Genomic DNA, 20,978 nt, shown 5'->3' with positions numbered 1-20,978 from the left:
CGCTGCGTCTTACCAGAGGCACGGGAACCCTGTGGAAGAGGCAATGATGAGCGTCCGTGTCTGCACTTCCAACTTGCATATGCATCCGAGTTTCAAACTGTACCGGTATTTGTGTTTTCATGTTTGCCTCTTTTCTTCCCCTCTCCTTCCCTTCCTGCAAAGCCTGCTTTTGATTGCATTTAATCTCCCCCTGCTTCCGCAACTGGCATTGCGTCCCATCTATGTATCGTCCGGAATCACTGTCGCCATTCGTTTGACTTGGGACCCTGGGGAGGCAAACGTTGATACCTTGGCCCGGATTGCATTATGCATGCTCCCGTCCTGTAAGAGAAGAAGCTAGGACAGTTGCTGGAAGGTGCGGCGAGTGCGAGTGCGCGACACTCGGCCTCTGACGTTTCCCCGCTCTCGTGCCCTGCGGGACCGTGCTGTAGATAGGTAGGCAGGTACGTGTGGTATGTGCGTGGGTGGGTAGGTTTAATTATTTTATTCCGTCTTCCAGCCTACCTTTACCAACCCTACTTGGCTAGACGTGTCTATGCCTGAAACCGCTATCTGTCTAAGCACGAGTACCTGGCCATACCGCATCGTGAGGAAAGGTACCGGCAAACCCCTGCCCCCCCCCCCCCCCCCCCCCAACACCCCAACAGCTTCACCACTCAAAATCAGGGTACAGACGGCAGACGCGTCTCAATGTCGTGTTCCTCTCTCGTCGGAATGCTGCCGCAATTTGACATGGCTCGTCCCATCAACAACAGCGCAAACTCACCGTCGTTACATGGTTTTGGCCCTGGCTCTCGGCGAGAGTGATTTGCCAACTCGGAATTTCAAATCTTGCGTCCGGAGATGGCCGGCCACCACCGCTCTTCCCGCCTTTCCCCCACAGCCCTGGAACTGCTCCGTGTTCGGTTTCCCCGCCTTGGCCTGTGGCTAGTAGACTATGGCTAGCACCCGTTGCGCGCTCAGCCTTCGTGTCTCCTCCTGTCCTTCCTTGGGTGCTCCCTCTTCGTGTCCTGCCTACATCGCGCTGCCTTTGTCCGACAAGGGCGAGGCCTGATAGCGCGCGCTATCTCTCTCTCTCTCTTTCTCTAGAGTACCTAGGCCAACCTCGACTCTCGCCCGCGACAAACGATAAGTGTACTTCCCTCTGTCCGTCTGCGTTGTCTACCTCGGCCGAGCTTAGCTTCTCGTTGTGGCTTTGTACGGGTCCATCTCGCCCAACTTATCTAAGCCTCCTCGGGGTACTGGTACTGCCCCGAGAACAAGCCTCAAGCTGGCGGGGAAGAGGCCCTGGGGGATCTGGCTCTATACCTGCGCTCACGTCGATACTGGCACACTGCTGGATGTGTGCCCGGTGATAAGTACTCTCCATGTATGAGGAATGCCTGTGAGATTCATGGGTCCTAATTTGTACAAAGTGGGAGACATCTTGGACGAGGTACAGCCCCTAACTCCACATCAAGGGCGCCGCAATGGCGGCTTTTGAGGCATCGTTCTGGGCCGTTTTTGAGTGTCAGCTTGCGTTAGTCCATCTCCCACATGTTGTGGGCGCGCTCTCCCCCCCCCCCCCCCCCCCCCCCTTTCCTCTCTCTCTGCGTGTTCTGTTTAGGATAAAGCACGAGGATACCTGCCCCCGTACCCGGCACCGAAGATCGAATCATTTTGCCTGATGCCGGTATTACAACCTGGTGCTTCAAGCTTGCCCAAACGCCTGATGCACAGTCTATCTGCTTTAGGGTTGGTGCTGGCTCTGCCCAAGGCATGTCCGAGAAGACGACGCCATTGCTACGTTCATTACCGCCACTCGACGCTAATATGGCAATTGCCGTGCGCATTCCAATCTCGATGTATTTTTCTCGTGGCCTCTCCTATGTGTACGGTCTATGAGAGATCTCTCGCCTCCACGCCATGCTCCATCCGGCAATCCATGAACAAGAACCCGGGCACGGGCGGGGGTTATGTCAGGGCCAGGAACACCTGTGGGCAGCTGAGGAACGGACCCAGTAGGCGGAACGGAACGGCTACGTACCATGGAACACACGGCCTAGGTACGGATGAGGCACTGACAATGACCATTTCCGACCAAGAAGCTTGGCCCACTTTGTGTCCAGTGACCGTTGACGTTGACGTTGACGTTTTGTCGACGCTTTGATTTCCCTTCCTTCGGTCAGGCACCAAGGGAGTGTAGGTAAATTACCTAGATAGGTAAGGTAAGAAAGAAAGGTCGGCCGACTCCTTGGTCCGTTCCTTTTTCGAACCCAGAACCCAAGACCATGGACGATCCGATTGGGTTATCATGATTTGGCAGCACCGTCCGAGGAAAGAAAAGCAATCTGTTGGATTTGCAATTCTTCTGCCGCGCCATCCCCGTTTTAGCAGCACACCATCCTTACTCGTGCTCGATAACCACAAAAAAAAAACAACTCTAAAAACCTAATTCGAACCAGCCAGCCGTCAAAGATGACCTGGAAGCCCGCCAACAGCTGCCGCCCCGGCTACCAAGTAACACACACACACACACACACACACACACACACACACACACACACACCATGCCTACCTTTGGTCCCTCCCGCTCCTCTCTGGACGGACGGACGGACGCAGTAAGTAACACGGACGCTCGCTGACACACAACACGATATTGCATTCTTCCCCTTAAACCAGCACCCGACTCTCTCGTCCCCTCTTCTCTCTCTACGCTGAGGCTCGGTGCTCTCCTCAATTGTTCGGCCGACAAGACTGGATTGGACCGGGACGGTTCAGGCAAGGAAAGGGTGGGGTCATTGACTGACAGAAGGGTCGTGGGCTGGAGGACATGGGAGAAAGAAAGCCAGGACAAACAAAAAGGAGCCAATCAATTCTACCAGAAACGGCGTCTACATCCATGTCCACATCCCCCAACCAGACCCTTTGACCCTGACGTTCGAACCTCGTTTGTTTACCATCATCTTGCCGCGCGCCCCCGCGAATGCGCCCACGAACAAGTTGGAAACATACCCAGACCGACAGAGGAGGGATTGGATCGTTATGCAGTACTGACAGCATACGCCGCGTAGAGCGAATGGGCGTTACTACCGGTCCTCGTGCCGCGTTGCGGACATATCGTAGTTGCGCAATGCCGACACCCAATCGCCCTCCACGCCCGTTCCTTTCGAGATCCACACTCGGGCTCCTTTTTCACATCTTGCCAGCTTCGACGCCCCCCCCGGTACCACGATGATCGCCGGTCCGCCCCACCGGCCACGTTCCACTGGTCGCTCACCCCAGCCAGCTGAACGCGGCCCTCCCGGGACGATGGATGGATGGGGATTGAGATACCTACTACGTAGTAGTAGGTAATTCGTCTCAGCGTCACGCTGCCCCCCAGCCGCCGCACCTGCTTCCGTCGCTCAACCAGACTCTGATGCTGCGGCCGTTTCCAGCAGGCCAGGCCCCGATGCACGCCGAACCCACCCCCAAGCAATCTTTCCGCTCTCTCTGCCAAGTACCCGAAGACGGAGACAATTGAAGATCTACCTTGGGCTGGCTTGCCCCGTAAATGCCCCTAGGACACGTCCGCACCAAGAACAGATACGGAGAGGCAGCAAGTCGGTGCGCGCGCCCCCCCCCCCCCCCTTGTCGATTTTGCATCGCATCCGCATCTCACCGCGCTTACACATGGCACAGGGTACACTGCATCCTGAGGGCCGCGCACCGTAGGCTTGTAGATTCTGCACCGGTGCACCCCGCCGCCTTTCCGTGTGTCCATGTTGTCTGTGCCTTGTGCCACTCGCATTCGCCATGCGGACCCTCTTTCGATCCGGGATATGCAGCTCGGCCAGCACACGAGCCTCGACCTGTCAATCTTTCGAAAGGTTGATGGACTCGGGTTCGGGTGCCTTCACTGCAGGACGGGAATATATGTTACCTCCTGGGCGTATCGACCGGTCGAGATCTGTGCCCAGGAGTAACGACGTGCAAGGACAGCGATGAGAGAGAAGAAGACAAGGTTTTAACCTTTGGGTCATTTCTGAATTCCAAAAATACAAATGCTCCCTGACCCGGTCAGATCGACCAGAAGCATGTCGTCAGACGAGATGCTGGAACAGCACGACGAGCCGTCAACGACAATGCCCGAGCGCTCGACATTATCCGAATGCGCTTATCTAAATTCGTCGGTTGGACGTCTCTTGACGTGGACCTGCATGATGCTGCTCTTGGTTCGCCGGAGTGGTTTGGTATGGATCGCTCATCTTAACTCGGTTGGTTCAACTACATGCTCCATAGGTGTTCAGGTACGGACAGCACCCGCGAACACACCAAGTCACATCCTGCTGCAGCCAAAGGCCAAAAGAGACTTGGAGGAGACGAGCAAGTGTACTCGACCCCCGCCGAATGCGCTTGGTGTAGTGTCTCAAGTGGTTGTACCTCATACCTTTTTTACTGCGGAAAACAGTTGGACCTCTGCGCATTCGAGGCCCTCGTTCTCACCATGCCTTATCCGTCTCTCCAGCAGCGCCCGATTCCAGCAGCGGCACATACCCTGGCATCATCCTAGCATCAGATCAGAAAATCCTGCCCCGCTGGGTCCATGGCGTTGCTTGGCATGGGTTGTGGCTTGAGCCGGGGCCGCTACAAGGACCAGGGACAGGGCCAGTAGCAGAAAAAGACCTTGCAAGGATCATCTTCATCGGCAGCGCAAACGGGACCGGGATAGGGATAGGCGACAGGGACCGGGGTAAACGAACAGAGATACATACCTGTACCGTGGTACGAAGTGCAGGCTTACAAGAGTTGGGGGGGGTGTTGCGAGAGCAGATGGCCGTAAGAGCAAGCCGGGTTAGTCGAAAGAGTGTTTCTCATCGCCTGGTTCTGGCTGTGGTTCCATGAACAGGACGAGTGCCCCCCTCCCCCCCCCCCGCTCACCCACCTTGAACCAATGCATCCTGTCGCTTGCTGCGATGGTTCTATTGCGTATGTTGCAAAGGGACGGTGGCCGCTTGCTCATCTATTGGTGCCGGTCACTCATGAAGAGTATATGGTAGACAACAGAGTGAGAGAGACAGGGCGAGAACGACGAAGAGAAGCGTGATGGATTGGAAACAAGAGGGCGGATACCATAGTACAAACACGCATCACCCTATCGGTCGGGTTTGTACCCCTGCGGGCTCCTCAGGGAGATGTCGAAGCTGGAGTGGAGCTGGAGCTGGAGCTGGAAGGGAGCTGTGAGCCGGGCGGGGGCCTAGGCCTGCCTCTCTCCAGTATCGTCGCTCTCTTTCTCTCTCGAGTCTTGTCCAAAGACGACAGCTACATTTCAACTCGAACAGGTGCAAGTCACTAGCCTCACCCCCTAGGCTGCATGTCTTACACCCTTGGTTCCTGGTCCGAGGTACTGTTCCCCTTGCTCCTCAGTGTTGAGCTACCTACCCTTGGGTGAACTACGTGCGGTGGATGTTCACTCCCCTCCCTCGTTCCTCCCAACTGGAAAGGTGTCTTGTCCTATTCCATCTTCCATCGGATCGTGCTTTTTTTTTGAGTACTGGACTACCTATGTGCGCTACAACGTACGCAACCGCTGTCGCTGATGTTGCCGGCAAGTGCCTTGGCTTGCCCTTGATTGGGTTAGTTGGGTGTGTGAGCTGGGTGATTTTCAAGAACCGTCGCTCCACCGGCCATCATTGCCCTTTGCTGGCTTCTCTTTTCCTTATCTCTGTCTCTGCTCTGCCCTGTTCTGCTATATGATCTTTCTGATCTGCGTATCCGTGCTGGGGAGTGAGGGGGGGGGTGAGTGTCGGATTCCTTTCACCCTTCTTCTTCGTCTTTTCCCACCCTCCTCCAGGCTCACTTCAAACCTTAACCTTTCTTATTCTTTCGTCCCCCCATGCCCTCCAATTTTATTTTGAATTCGCACACACCTGACTTCGTTCTGGGCGCACAGCCTCTTCAACCTTCACACTTCTGCTTTTGCATGTTGTCTCTCCACCACGCTGCTTCCACCTGCTCAACAACATATATACGGCAGACATCCCACGCTCATCCAAGACCTACCTCAGCCCCTCCCCTCTCTTCATCATCTATCTACTAGCCATTCGAGTAATCTATTATTCCAACCCTTTATATCTCACATACATCACAACGCACCCATAATATAACCACCCCACATATCATCACTCAATCGTCTCTTCGACATCGTCGCCGCCAAGTTCCCTCCTCCCACGGCTTCCACTTATAGCTTCCCAACGAAAAACCACCACCACCACCACCACCACCCCCACCATAATGGCTTCCCAGAGGAGAGGGCCGTGGTCGCAACAGGAGGATGCCTACCTGATGCAGCTTGTCAACGACCAGGGCCCCTTGAACTGGGTTCGGATTGCTCAAGCTCTGGGAACGCGGACGCCAAAGCAGTGCAGGGAACGATTCCACCAAAACCTAAAGCCTACACTAAACCACGAGCCCATCACGCCCGAAGAAGGTGCCCAGATAGAAATCCTCGTTAACGAGATTGGCAAGAGGTGGGCAGAGATCGCAAGACGTCTGCATGGTCGTAGTGACAATGCTGTCAAGAACTGGTGGAACGGAAGCCAGAACCGCCGGAAGCGTCATGATCGCCGCAGAGCCACCCAGAGCAGCTCCAGCTTCGACGACCGACGATACGGCCCATCTGCTTACCAGCGCCCGGCTCTCACCATCAACTCCCACGCTACCTCCCTCTCATATGCTAGGCATGGCATGTCTTCGCCCGTGTCCCCTGCCTTCTACACCCATGGCCACAGCTACTACCAACTCGAGTCCCCTCTTCCATCTCCAAACTCCACTTCATCTCATGGAAGTGATGGTCTCGACGGTGAAGCATCTACAGTTTCAGATGCCGCCTCCAGCTACACTACATCCCCTCAGTGTTTGTCGCGGGGCAACTCGCCGTCCATCCAGCTGGCACCCCTCCGCATGGACGACAACTCAGCCCCGCGCTCTCTGCCCTCCTTTGGCAGTCTCCTCCACGCACCGGGCGATGGCAAGGAAGCCGGACCCATGCGGTTGCCCTCCATCACATCGCACCTCTTAACTGCGCCCAACTCACCTGTGGGGAGCACTGTTCAACAGGTGCCTCCACCTATCTCGCCCTCGGTCACGGACAAGGACTCGAGGATGGATGTCTCAGCATTGCTTGGCTAAGCACTCGTCCTTACAAAAAATCATTATGGAGGAGCACCACTGTATGATGCTCTGCTGTACCAACAAGAAGAAAAAGGGATGCGCGACTGCAAACGCGCGTAGTTATATAATGGGAAGTGAATACGTGATTAAAGCGCGTCAAAAAAGGCGACTTGTACTTTTTGTATTTTGCATTTGGGTGGTCTTCAACAAAAATACCCCAGCGAGGGGACGGCGCATTGGGAGACCTGATATATATGAATGAGGTCTGGCATAGGATGGTGGGAGGATGGCAGAGGTTTAGGGGAAATCACCCCATTATTCTTATTGGTTTGGCTCTTTATTACCGCACAGATTGCGGAAACCACCAGTAATCAAACCCGTTCTCAATACATCAACACTTCCTCCATCACATCTTGAAGCAAGGCAATCAGCGAGGGGCTTCCCTCGGGCGTGTCTTTTACACCGCGTTCTCCCCCAGAGCCGCGGCGGCGCCACAGCCAGATAACCGGACTGGGAGAGCCATGGCTGTTACTCCCACTTTCGCAGCCACGTCAGCCATGATGGGACGGGTGAGTGATCGAGTGGGCTCGCGGCAAAAGTAGAAACAAGGGTGTTCTTGCACCCGTTTCCAACCAAGAGGAGCAGAATTCAACCGCCGGGAGCTATGCTTTGCGTCTATTTTGTTTTTAACCAAGTACTCTTAGATTTCGACGGGAGTTGGTTAAGTCGAAAATTTCAATGTGATTGCAGAGATGACGATGTACCCGGTGTAATGAGTAAAGCCAAGGGTATGGAGGGAGGCAGCAGTAATCAGGGCTGCTCAAGATACGCAACATAGAGTTTGGCATTACTAAGTGAAGTCACGTCTGTGCCGTAATTTGTGCCAAGTGAGTGAGATACAATAAGGTATCGTGACAGGAGACCCAGGCAAAAGGAGTGCGAGTGTTTTTTTCTTCTTCTTTTTTTTTTCTCTCTCTTTTCCTCCCCCCCCCCCGACCCTTCCCGCTCCCCCTTCTCTCCTCGTCTTATTTTTGGGTCGAACGGCTGAGGTGCGCACTGAGCCTTGGTGGATTTTGCGGCCGTGGTGAGTTTGGCTCAGGTGTTGCTCCTGAACGCGCTAGACAGGGACAAGAGGTGAAGATGAGGCGGAGAACAGAGCGCTCAGGGCAATGGTATCCAAACACGAGGTGGGGAGTGTGGCTGCAGATGGGCGGGTGGTGTGCCGCTGTCGATCATGGCGAGGATAGGATCATGGACACGGATGGGGGGCAGATGGGGAACGCAATGTGCGAGAACAAAGAAGCGACCAGGGGTTCCCGGTTATGTACTCGACAACGATGCTCTCGGCAGCGGTACGTACGACGGTCGAGGGGGCCACCGGTCTAGAAGCGGGGTGGCTCATCCATATGTCTAACACCAAATACTACAAGACACGATTGGCATGTCTTGTGGGTGCGCCTGAGAGCGATTTAGGTGAGGAGTGGTAAGAATATGCAAGTACCATGGTCCCCTTCTTTGCCACAAACCGAAAACGGAGCACGGGATACTATACAGATGCTGCCGACTTGCAGGAACTCTTTCTTTTCAGGCACCTGAGCTTAAGGCGGTTGGTTATATCAATCAACCAGAGGCAGGATCAGGACCAGGATCCGAAGGGGTCCCGAATGCAGCTGGACTGTAATATAACCATTAACCAAGGTACATGATTTGAACATTGCGAAGTACGTAAACATGGAGGCAAGGTAAAAAAGGTGCGAATATCCCGCGTGGCACGGCCGCCTCTTGCATACTAAAAGCTGAGGCACAACCACCTGGCGCGCCGCTGCACCAGGAATTGTCTCTAGCTCTACGTTGCTATCAGTCCATGCCCTGTGTTGTCAGCCCACTTGAAGTCGCATACACATAAACTACCTGGGTAGGTACCTACCCGTGGAACGTGGAGAGGTACATTCTAGTGAGGAAAGGGGCGCGCAGGAGGGACGGAGTGACGTTGGCTAAAGTATCTTTCCTATCCTTTCCGGATGCCTTTCTGTCTGTCTGACCGACTCCTGTCCCTGTCTGTTATCTCTTCAACATCTAATCCGCGCGCGACAACTCGCTTCAACGGGCCTTCCCAACCGCGATACGATCAGTCCGAAGAGCGAAGATTGTGACAAATTCCTCAAACCACGCAATAGCCATGCGATGGCCGGGAATTTGGGCACGGACACGGACACGGCCTTGGCCGTAACAGCATGACAAACGACATCCATCAATCAAATCAGTCAGTTGAGCCGATCTCACTGACATTGGCATCTCTCAACGCTCTTGCTACCTACTCTTGCTCTTGCACCTGCTGCCGAGGAACGATAGGTACCTTGCACCGTCATCATCATCATCATCATCATCATCATCCGATCTCCAATGCTCAGAGCCATTTATCATCATTGTTGTTCTTCAGCCGCATTCGCACCGCACAAACACGCAAGCGTCCATGCGTGCCCTCGTACGGATGAACCGGATACCCAAGTGCCCTGAATTCCCCAAGAAGAGTTAACTCAAGGGCCCAACGACGCAAACACCAGGTATCGTGCAAAACCACACAAGGTACCGATGCCGTGATCCCTGCCAGACCCTGGTCTCCCACCTTCGGCATGCTTGTGTCCCGCGGCCGATCTCCTCCCTCTTGGATTAAACGGATGGTAGCGAATTGGCACCGAGCCGTGCTGATGGGATCGGACAGGATCTGCCAACCCCTTGGGCGCAAGAGACACATCCCGGCGGGGGTGTCCCAGGCAGCCAGACAAGCCCATGTTGTATCGTCGCTGGTCAACCTGCGCTTGCGTTTCCCAAGCTCTGCCATTATGCCCTGTACCATCAAGGCGGCTGAGGACTCCGTCGACCAACAGGGGCAAGCATGATGGCAAGCAAGCAGAGCTTCAATCAGCCAACCAGGCCCATCCGCGTAGACCCTAACGAAGCAAGCAATGCCATCAAGAAGCAAAGAAAGTCCTGACCCGTTTGTGGACCCTCTCGAGTCCCCACCAACGTCCTCTTCATAGGTACTCAATACACTAGGTACTGTCTTGTCCAGTTTGCCGTCCCACGCATGATACATGGATGATGCCGGATCCTCGTTGTTTGGCTTGGCCAATCAAGACGCCAAAGATGGCGAGAGGCTTCATCGCCCGGAGCGCCGGAACAGCGACTTAGTCACCGTCGACCGTTTCAAAACAACGACGGCACCTGTGGACCGTGGTGGCCAGGGCCTAGACCTAGCAACTAGACACCATATCATGGCTGTTGAAGGGCTCAAGCCTGTCGGGGACTGGGGGTTCATCAGGCTAAAACTACATTGTACATATGTATGTACCTACCTACATAGGTAGCTAGATGCCACCTCCCTGGTCATTCCCGACTACGGTACTGGAGAAAAGACACCTGACGGTTCGTGCAGCCAGCACCACAGCGTGCCCCTTGATGTCAATCATCAGTCGCCCAGTGATGTATTTGTTCCAAGACAAACGGTGCACCGCAGATCGGCTGCCGCTCCTCCCGTACTCACACCCCCTACTGATTGATGTTCATTCCGTCGGCCCCTTGTCGTCATCGTCGTCATTGGCCCAGCTTCAGCGGCATCATGGTTGATTGCCATTTACACCGACGTGCTCTGTCGGCTCGCATCTTGGGCTCGCACCTTGGCGGGAGTCTCCGTTTGCGCGTAAAGAGAAAGGGGGAGCAGCAAAACTCAATCGTCAGGCGTCTACCTACCCCCTTTGCACATCATACTGAACACAAGCAAGGACGCTGTTTTGCACGTGCGTGTTGATTGTACGGGCGGAAACGAGTTGCCGAAGGCTCTATAAGACGACGACGACGAAATGAGTACCTGCAGAGTACGGACGAATATTGAAACAGCAAGCTTGATAACAAGAGCGTTGCACCACACCGTGCAAGGTAAACCCCCCAGTCCAGGGGTTGGCATCCGAAAGAAGATCTTGGCGAAAATGATTCCATCATCGGGTGTCCGACGATCATTTGGGTTGTGGGCCCCCAGCAACGGTATTAGTATCGTACTGTACAGGTATTGGTCGGTCGGTACTTCGTAGAGGAGGGGGATCTAAGCGATTCCTGGCTGCAGCTGCGACGCTGCGAAATACGGATGTTAATTACTGGTGTTGACGATCGTCCCCAGGAGAGTTAGATGGAGCTTCGGTGGTGGATGTGGAAAGGCACACACAGGAAAAGGGGGTGGTAAGGCCAACAAACAAGAGGCATGCATGGTTGGCCGTTACGGTCTACCAGACCGACCGACAGAGATGGGGGTTCCCAGAGAAAGGATGTGGGGGTTGATCTCAGATCCCAATTCTCCTTGGTGATGTTGTCGGTTCTCAGTGCAGGCAGCGCCAAGAATCGACGACATGGACATGGAACATGGTGTTTACATGTTCGCCCCATCTCAAGGGCCCCGGGCCAATCGATCAACGGTCGGCCAGCAGAGAAAGATGGGAGGCGGAAGGCAACAAGGATGGCCCCAGCTTTCCCGGTGGCCCATCGGGAAGCCTCACACGCCAAGGGGAGGGGGGGTGAGTCAAAGCCCGGCACGCAATTCACTGAATATAAGCAGAGTGCATACATGTAGTGTACTATGTATGTACAGTGTATACACACCATGTACCTCTTCTACCGTGTCCCAGGGCGTTCGAGCTGCCGTTTAATGCATTACATAGGTAGGCACCTACTTACCTATCTACCTACCTATTGTGGTAGGCAAAGGTGAGTAAGTACCTAGCTTAGCTACTACCCACGTACGTCACGTTGAGATTGGGTCGACATCTGAGTATAGGTTCACCGACGTAGCATTACATACATACATGCCTCCTCTCTGGCCCACGAAGTGGCTTCGATACGCAAGACGGGGGTGAGCGAGCTGCTGCAACTCGTAGGAGACAGCTGAGGAAATCAACCAATCAAGCAAGCTCAACGTACCTAGTCTTGGTTTTAATCCCAATTTCAGCCCAAGAACAAGGGGGGGAGGGAGTAAACCGTCTGGACGCATCGTTCGGGTGCTCCGCAACCACGGCAGTGTATCGAAATTACAACGTGCCAACCAACTGGCCAGCCACTCAGCCGTTATACCTACACTACAGTAGGTAGGTGGTGCCTGCCGTTCGCCGCCCCTGAACTGGGTCAGTTGACTGTCCAAGACACGAGCGCAGGCTAAGGCCAGGCGGGTAGGGTAGGGTATTTGCAATTGGGTATCCGTACGTAAGGTAAAGTGAAGGTACATGCGGCACCAGACATCAAGACATGAAGCGAAATTTCTTGTCACTGCTGTGCGCGCCGTTGTCGCCTTCTCTGGACCAGCTAACATCCATCGACTCGAACCCTTGCGTCCGCACGTCATACCCCACGCCCGGTGAGTGCGTCCACACGCTAATTGTGCGTTGCACAATCTCGCTACGGAATACGACAGGACATGATTATGCAGTTATGCGGTTAGACAGAATGTCTTGCTTGGTTATTGTGAGTAGCCAACACCCCCTTCACATTGCCCTTGACTACGTAGGTAATATATAGTATATACACTGTGCGATGCTGGAGAAGTCTCGATGATGCGCACCACCCTTTGTCCCAGACACGCATAGGTACCTAGGCATCCCATTGTTGTTATGATGCCTAGACTGGCGAACTGGCACCGGCTTGGACGTATTGGGTCCTTGCCCCGTCGTCCCGAACCACCAGGTTTATTATGTAGTGTACAGTTACGGACGGATACGACTGATAATCCTCCGCCGCGCCCCCCGGATGATTCCACGGCAGGGATTACAAGACAGTCATCATGCACTGTCCGGTGTTATGTAAACTTGGGTGATGGATATCACTACTCACATCCGCGGCTGTGGCTCATCACGATTTCGATGTGGGCGTGCGACAGACGACCGTGGAAAAGCAACAACAACGGTCGCAACCAAGTATTGGGACCGAAGTATTCGTTCGCCCGTGGAGCACGAAGGTGCTTCACCTCCTGCCCCTATCCCTCGGGTGTAAGTTGGGCATGCGTACCGGTAGACGGGTCGCGAGTACCACAGCAGAGGTACCTCATCAGCAACCCCCGAGTTCCCAATGGAGCCCCGCCATCTCAGCCGCACCTCTCAGCTACCCATATCCCTTCTCGTCATCAGCCTGCTTCTTGCCTGGTGCTCTGGATCTGTACCTGATGACCCGTCCGGATGGAGATGCCTCGGGCATCTCCATCCTTCGCCCTCTTTGCAGAGTATTCGTCCCATGTGCACCCACTCTCACGCTCGTCCCCAGTGTATGCGTGTATATCACCTGGCCAGAGTTTAAGATGGTGCTATACGGCTCTCTCGCGATTCTGCTATCTGGAGACCCTTGCCTGCTGAGGGAGGCTGCGTTTGTCGCTGTTTCGCCTTCGGACGAAGCCGCACGCACACGGCACTACCGGCAAAGCCACAGAACAGGGCCCTGGGCCCTAGGCTGCGGCACCCCAGAGCCTGAAGCGGAACGGCGCAGACAGAGTGAGACAGTTTCGATATGTCTTGGACGAGAAATCCAGCATGACAAATTCCCTTTCAACCCCCCCTCCCCCCCCCAAAACACACAATCTTGTCAAGTCAAACAAGCGCCTCCCGTCCGAGTAAGGTAAGCCGGGGTACGTATGGGTGTACTGTGTACCATTTACGTAGGCAACGACCTTCCAAACTATTGGTCGGTGCCAGAAACGACGACGACTCCCTCTCATTTCTCACATCACGGCTTTTATTAGTATTTAGCCGTACCATTACTAGATCTTGTGAGATCGCCTCCCTGCACTGGTCTTCATGTTGTCAAATTGAAGATCGACAGGATCCAGGACGGCCACAGTCTTAGAGGGTGTCCTTGTGAATAAGACAATACAGAGTGCGTGCCCGTGAGAGGAGTGGCTATATTGCAGCATAACCGCAGTGAGACCATGCGATAAAACTGCCAACCGACTTCTTATATAACTTATATAACAATGCTGCATTACATGTCTCTGTTACATCGTCATTCATTGGTTAATCCTTTAACATCACCAAACGTCGCCAACGCCAGCGAGATCCGGTACGATCTCCAGCGTTACACAAGTACACCGTACCATCACCCCGGTGCGTTGGTATCTATTCTTCACTGTCATCTTACCCTAGAACTTACTATACCCCTGGCGTTTTCTTGTTACGGCGAGGGCCGGTTTGTATGTGTAGACTTTGGAGGGATAAACCACCCTCCCCATGGTCCAGGACGGACTTCCTGGTTTTTGGGTTCGCGTATCTACAATTCCATCCAGAAAGATGTTGCACAACTAGTGATGAAGAGGGTTCTGTTTAAGATTTTCTGACCATTGTCTCTAGGCAGCCAGTCCGTCGAATACTATCATTTTCATCATTGGTAGGTGTGGGCCTCTTTCTTGGGGGTTTCTTCTTCTACGGGAAAGAGCAAAGATACGTCGTCAGCACAGAAGGACGGTAACAAGATCTGTCACAAACGCCACCATAAACTCATCGCACAACCCACAGAGCCAGTCGCATCGATTCGAGTCATGTGTGCTTGGTGGACGAAGTAGTATATGTGCCCAACAGCAATCTCCCTCTATAAGCAGAAGTGTATATGCTCACTACTGACTCGAGCGTGGTGATTCGATTCTGGAACGATCACTCAGCCACAGCACTCCAAAGGCTCATGGCGTGCTACCATTCAGCTCCATTGTTCTTTGCGTCTCCTGCCTCCCCTATGATAGCTGAATCTGTGATCGAAGCCTCGAGTCGGGTTATATAGCCTTTTGGCAAGGACGCCTTTTCTTGTCACGCGGCAAACTGCGACAAAAATACCAACACCGATATCAAATAGGCACAAGAGGGGTTTCCCAAGAGTACTGGCTGACACATCGTCGAATAGTCCATGGAGACAAAAATGGCTGTCAGTTAGTTGCTTTCCCAGACCTTTCACCACTCTTGTTACCTACAGGCAACATCGTGTGCCTGCAGAAGTGTTCTGCAGCCTTCGGGTAGGCGGCAAGTGTGTGTCATAACCTCCCAGAGGCTGTTTCTTTGTTTACTCTATAATTGAGTAGAGAGAAGATCACTTTTCAACGGGAAGAGGGAATCAAACTTTTCCCTCTCAGTTCGTCTCAGTTGAGGTACTTAGTGACGGTCGTCTCCAGTCTTCTACCGATATGTGGCTCTCGGTTTCGACGGTTGGTCAATCGTATGGCGAAGGGTCGAGGCGGTGAATTAGATAATGAATCAAGACCTACTCGTCGCCTCCTCTGGGGCCATGTTCGTCACTTTAGATAATATTCGGAACATACCTGTCGAGTGATTGATTATATGCATCTTCGACAACCTCTCACCGTGAACCTGCATAGGTGCTGTAGTAAGCGCAGGGATTGATTTGCAAATGGATGATGGCTACGCACATTGGGCAGAAGATGACCGTATGTAGGGGACGGTATTGGCATAACTTGCTGGTCTCAAATTCATAGTAGGAAAAACTACTTGGCGACCGACTGCCTCGAGACTCATTATGGCTGCGTTCCTAATCGCGTCTTTACCTTTTGTCACCGTGCCCTTCTTCACACATGGGCTGGTCAGCCCCAGCTCAAATGCCTCCAGTGGCAGTTAACCAGCAGAATTGTAAGTTTTCTGTCCAGGAGACGAGCTCTAGGTCTAACTCAATTGAATTTGAGCTTTATGATACTATGTCATAATTCCTGCAACAGCACGAAAAGTATCACCGTCTTTACACCTTCCAGGAAGTAGATTCCATAATATATTCAAAACGGGCCCGATACAATCAATAGTGAAGCAGTTCTTATGCCGTTTGCGTCGGAATGATTTAAACTGACATCAGCTACGATCCACGGCAAAAATAGTGTTAGGGATCTACCATACTGGGTAAGGGCATCGTGAGGTGATCCCAATTCTGTTCCTATCAATATGATCTAGTACTCGTAGTTCAAAATACCAACACGACTACTCTTGACGATCATGCCCCCAATATGACGGGACCGTAGATAGGAACGGGAATCAAATGTTACAGTGATGAAAATTCCGCGAGGCCCGTCGCAGTGCATGGGAGAAGTGCGAGTAGTCATGCTCTTTACCCAGCAACTGCACACCCATCGTCGCGAGGCTGATCATAAACATTCCCGAACTTCACACGAATGCATGAGAAAGTCTTCCTTAACGGATTGCATAATCTGGCGATGGAATGGCTCCCGCCCCTCGCCAAATTCACGGCTACCAGCCTCCGGGTGGCTCTGCCATCGCGGCCGCATTCACTTGAAGACCAGATATGACTCCAAATAAGGGCCAGCCCTCCGGCGGATAGATGGATGACGCAGGCTACAAATTGACGTCCCGTATTACATTACCTACAGTGTATTGTTAAGACCAACCGCTTAGTAACCCGGATTACAACAACACCGAAGAGACGGCATAATGCACAGACAGGTGAGAGAGGTAGCCACGAGGGGATGCAAGCCCGCTCACATCCTACAAGCACGCCACATCATAAATAGTCCAAGGGAAATATCTTGGTTGATTACCTATGTACATAAGTACAGTCAAATACGGGAATGGGGGTGCCTACCAAAGGCTTGAAGTGAAAAAGGTAAGAATTGACAATGGGACATCCCTTCTGCCAGCCTCTTGCTCCATCGGCTCGTATACATGTCTGCTCATGCTGGCCTGCCTTAACTTAAAAGACGTTCTGCAGTATTATCGCAGGTAGAAAATAAAGGATGACCAGCCTCCGGACCTGCTTGATTCCAGCCCCCCATTAACTGCTTGTTTTGGCGCCTCATATGCCGCTTGATTGGCCGCCTCTATATCTCAATGTTCGGCAGGCCTCACCCCTCCACAGCTGCTAGAATCCTTGCCTGGGATGGTTGTAATGACACTTGAGGAATTCATGGGACTGGCAGGGTGTTGCATAGAGGCATAAGCTAGGAGCCGCGATGCTGAGCCTATGATCCACCCCGTCCTGTCAGATCTGCGTGTCTGGGCTGTTCGACGACGAAGGGACCGTTCTACCCAGAACGTGATCCTGATCGATATTTGCTGACTTTGCCATGTGCATGTAAGATCTCTGACCGTTTGCGGACCCAGCTCCAGCCCCAGCCTCACAAGTTTGCCGCGGAATGTCGTCATCTCCAGGGTCGAACGAAAAAACTCTTTTGTGACGGTGAATACCAGAGGGTCCCCGGTCAAAAGGTTCCGTTTGGTTGTTAGATACTGTCGTTACGACATGCGGGCGAGCACGATCCGACCCCCCACCAGCCATTATATTCGTAACAGCTTCTCCGCGTTCCGCTGGACTGAGGCTGGGGGTTCTCCCGAGGGCGTTGTCAGGTAGCTGACTCAAGCTATCATGCTCCTGGGGCGTGCTGATCGCGAATTTTGAGACGTACGAGGCTTCGCTTCGTCGTATGCATGACGATTGGCGAGACATTTGGTTCGTCCGAGGCCTGGTAGAAGACTCGCTTGTCCTCTGCAGCGGTTTCAATGTAGTGTCCTCATCCGACGAGCTTGTGTCAAGAGTCCGAACTATGTCTACAGGATTCACGGGCATGTCCTGTCTGGTATGCTTGATGACCCGTTGGCGCTTTCGCTGAGCCTTCACCAGCTCCTGACTTAATTCGACATCTGCGTTGTCATCCAATTTTGGCTGCATCGATACTGAATTGTTAGCTTGCGTGCATGTATAAGAAAAGAGCCACTGGAAAGTAGCTTACAGAGAGTCCGATGGGTCTGGTGTGGGTTCTCAAGGACTTTCGGAATGCGCGGAGTTTCCATACTGTCAAGATTGAAGGCGCCGTACACATCTACCCGCCAGTTAGCGGCTAAAGTCATGCACCATTGAACTGCTTGTAAGCAATACTGACCTCTGTCGGGACTGCTCCTGGCTTTGTCAATCTTGGCCTTGAAAATCTTGGAGGACTTGGCGCTCCTGTCCACAATGCTCTGGGACCTGGCCATGACAACAGCACCAACGCCTTCAGGGGCTATTTTGGCGAGCACCAGTTCCATACGCTTGATCTCGGAGCGGAAGTCTGCCTCCTTCTCCTGCCATTCGTCAGACATCTTGGTAAACTCCTCGAGGCTGCGCTGCTTGGTTTCCAGCTCCTCTGCAAGAGCCTGCTTCGTCTTCTTGAGCTGCTCTTGGACACTCCAATACCCTTCCAGCAAGTGCAGAATGTATGAGTTGTACTCTCTCGGCACTGGGTCGAGGACTGGCTTGGTCATCATGATGTAGTGCAAAGCATCCACCATTTGGTCCAAGGACATTGGGGCCTCTGTTTGAGTTTGATCCCGGTACCAGATAATCTCGTTTGGTTCGACTGGCGAGGGCGACATCTGGTGCGAAGATGACTGTGAAATATCGGATCTGATGCTGGGGCAGGCGTTTCCGCTTATTTTGGAAGCACTGAGAGCATCGAGGCTTGCAATGCGCGGGACGGCTCTCCGCTGCCGCGATCTGAATGGTAGAACATCTAGATGTGCCAGTGAATACTCATCAGGTTGTACGGAAGTCATATCCGGGCCCCTTCGCTGAGCTTGTAACGGTTTGAGGAAAAGCTCAGCCATGTTTCTCCACTAGTGGTGGTTGTTCCGTTAATGTCGTTGACTTGGTTCCTGGATCAGTTGATAGGGACCCCGTGAGTCCGGGGCACAAAGCCTCTTACGCTTCCATGAGTTGGCTGCTGGAAGTAGGTATAGAAAACCCTTGATCGATGAAAGTCGCGACGTACTGATGGAACGATATCATACGGCCGTGAAAACAATGTTGATATGGCACTTCCATGATGTGGTGGAGAAAGGAAGGAAGGAAGATGGGTATCTCAGCCGGGACTTTTAGGATCGAAATTGGCAGGTATGGCTTGATTCCACGTCTGCGTGCACCTGCTCCTTCCCTCGCGCTCAACCATGGATTCCAATCCTCCCACCCGTTGTAGATTTTCCGTGTTGTCCTTGCCGTAGTTGCCCGTGAAACATCCCCGTTGAGTGTTAGGTTCTCTTTTTGTCTTGGGGGCGAATATACAGAGAGAATCCGAATCCAAACAGCCGAGCAGACGAAGAGATGATACCTGCAACCCCATCGACCAAGCACCGCCAGTTACCCCATCTACGAAATCTATCAGTGACCCTTTCACCAGGGTCTACAATGCCTCGCCTCTCTTCCACAGGCAGGTTGAATGAGAAGATGATGAACGATGCTCTCATTCCACCGCAAAGCCCACCACGGTCTGATACTCTGGTGTCTGATGAGATGTGTTCTGATGTTTCACTATGGCACCCTGCGCTAGATTTAGGATGTCTATGGCACCTCTACGAGCCATTCAAATACCCCATTTTCCCACAGCCGTTGTGAACGGTCACTCCCCACCATCCTTCTGTCGGCAGAAATTTGGCTGGAGCATAACAGGTTTTGAAGTGCTAGGAGAATAAATCCTCGGCCTTCTGTCGCCTGCGGCCCCGGCCCTCCAACTTGTTGGTAAAGAGCTCCTTTCCTGTGTTGCCGCTCCCAAAACGATCAGGAAACAGCTCCTTGACGCTTGCCCCCGCTGCGCCCTTGATTGTGAAGCCAGTGTCTACGCCCTGTTTCCGGGCTCTGCCTCGTATGTCAAACAGGTCATTTGTGGAACCTCCCTCGTTGCTCACTGACAAGTTTCGCTGCATCAATCGTGTAGTCTCGTCCGCACCATCCATGACTCTGTCCATATGTGTCTGGCCAGCCGATGAGCCCTTAGTAGGGAACAGCTCTTTGGCTTTGTTGTCCATGGCCAAACGCTCCTTGATACCGGAGGCTCTCTCTCTGTTGCTGGGCCTCAGAATACGTGCTGCCTCTATATCCATTGCTGCATCACCGTCGGCATCCCGCTTGGGCGACGCTGAACGGTTTCGTTCACCCCTTCCTCCTGCTGGTCCTCGACCCGGGAAGAGTTCCTTCTCCTGATTACGAGACGTGTAAGAACGATCTCCACGTGAGCTCGAGCCTCTGGAGTGGGATCGTCTTCGCTGCCGTGCAGCTCTAGAATCGCGATCTGCCAATGTGTCCTCGTCATCGTACATGCTCGCGTGGAATACCTCGACGCTTGATTCTCGGTCTCGCCGATCTCTTCCGCGGCCGTTACGGCGGTAGTGATCATCTCCACTGCGATCGCGGTACCGGTTTCTGCTTCCATCGCCTCGCATTCTTTCCTCGGGATCAAATTCGGGGTGGAAAAGATAGAATCTGCTTCTCTGAGCAGCACCAGGTGCCTTCTTGTCCGAGATCATAGCAAACCGGACTTGCAGGTTGACGTCTGGCTTGGATGCCATAGCCTTGGCTGGGATGGTCTCGTTGATGGGTAGTTGTGTCACGTCGACGATCTCTACGGCGCTCAGGGCTTTCAAAGCGTCCTGTGCTGAAGACTCGGTCCCAAAGACCAGGTTCGCAGACTCATCGTCGATCCATTCAACCCTGTTCATGGGACCGTAATGGTCTTTCACGTATGTCTTGATATCGTCCGTCGTCAGTGTCTCCAGCCCTCGGATGTGAACCTTGTTTGGTACTAGGGTTGGGCTTTCTGGGTCGCGTTCGGTCGTAGTAGAAGGTGCAGTGCCAGATTCTCTGGTGTTCTGTTATGCCCAAGGTCAGCAAGAAAGAGGACCGATGTGGGATACGAAGGGAGGTTATTGCGTACAGTGCTGTCGGAAATTGTGACGTTTGGAGGGGCAAAGCCCTCAGCGATATCGTCCATGTCAATATCCCAGTCCATGATCGCTCCGGTATGGCTGTGAGCAGTGATGGTGAAAGTGGTGTGTTGGAATTGGGGAAGT

At 53.3% G+C, this 20,978-nt stretch overlaps 3 protein-coding genes across 3 annotated transcripts; 1 reads left to right on the top strand and 2 right to left on the bottom strand.

Moving 5' to 3' along the window:
* Positions 1-6,255: 6,255 nt before the first annotated feature.
* Positions 6,256-7,152, top strand: GLRG_01306 (myb-like DNA-binding domain-containing protein; the record flags this gene model as incomplete). The annotated part of the gene is made up of 1 exon (XM_008091991.1): positions 6,256-7,152. One exon carries the CDS (start codon positions 6,256-6,258, stop codon positions 7,150-7,152), a length of 897 nt encoding a protein of 298 aa, XP_008090182.1.
* Positions 7,153-17,142: 9,990 nt separating this feature from the next.
* Positions 17,143-18,743, bottom strand: GLRG_01305 (uncharacterized protein; the record flags this gene model as incomplete). The annotated part of the gene is made up of 3 exons (XM_008091990.1): positions 17,143-17,834; positions 17,891-17,980; positions 18,041-18,743. 3 exons carry the CDS (start codon positions 18,741-18,743, stop codon positions 17,143-17,145), a joined length of 1,485 nt encoding a protein of 494 aa, XP_008090181.1.
* An 849-nt stretch (positions 18,744-19,592) lies between these two features.
* On the bottom strand, positions 19,593-20,917 carry GLRG_01304 (uncharacterized protein; the record flags this gene model as incomplete). The annotated part of the gene is made up of 2 exons (XM_008091989.1): positions 19,593-20,777; positions 20,843-20,917. The coding sequence occupies 2 exons, from the start codon at positions 20,915-20,917 to the stop codon at positions 19,593-19,595; spliced, it is 1,260 nt and encodes a 419-aa protein (XP_008090180.1).
* Between the last annotated feature and the right edge of the window lie 61 nt (positions 20,918-20,978).

Source organism: Colletotrichum graminicola, assembly GCF_000149035.1.
Source record: "Colletotrichum graminicola M1.001 genomic scaffold supercont1.3, whole genome shotgun sequence".
Classification (NCBI taxonomy): Eukaryota; Fungi; Ascomycota; class Sordariomycetes; order Glomerellales; family Glomerellaceae; genus Colletotrichum; species Colletotrichum graminicola.
The sequence above is the reverse complement of the archived record's forward strand: the minus strand, read 5'-3'. Positions and strand labels throughout refer to the sequence as shown.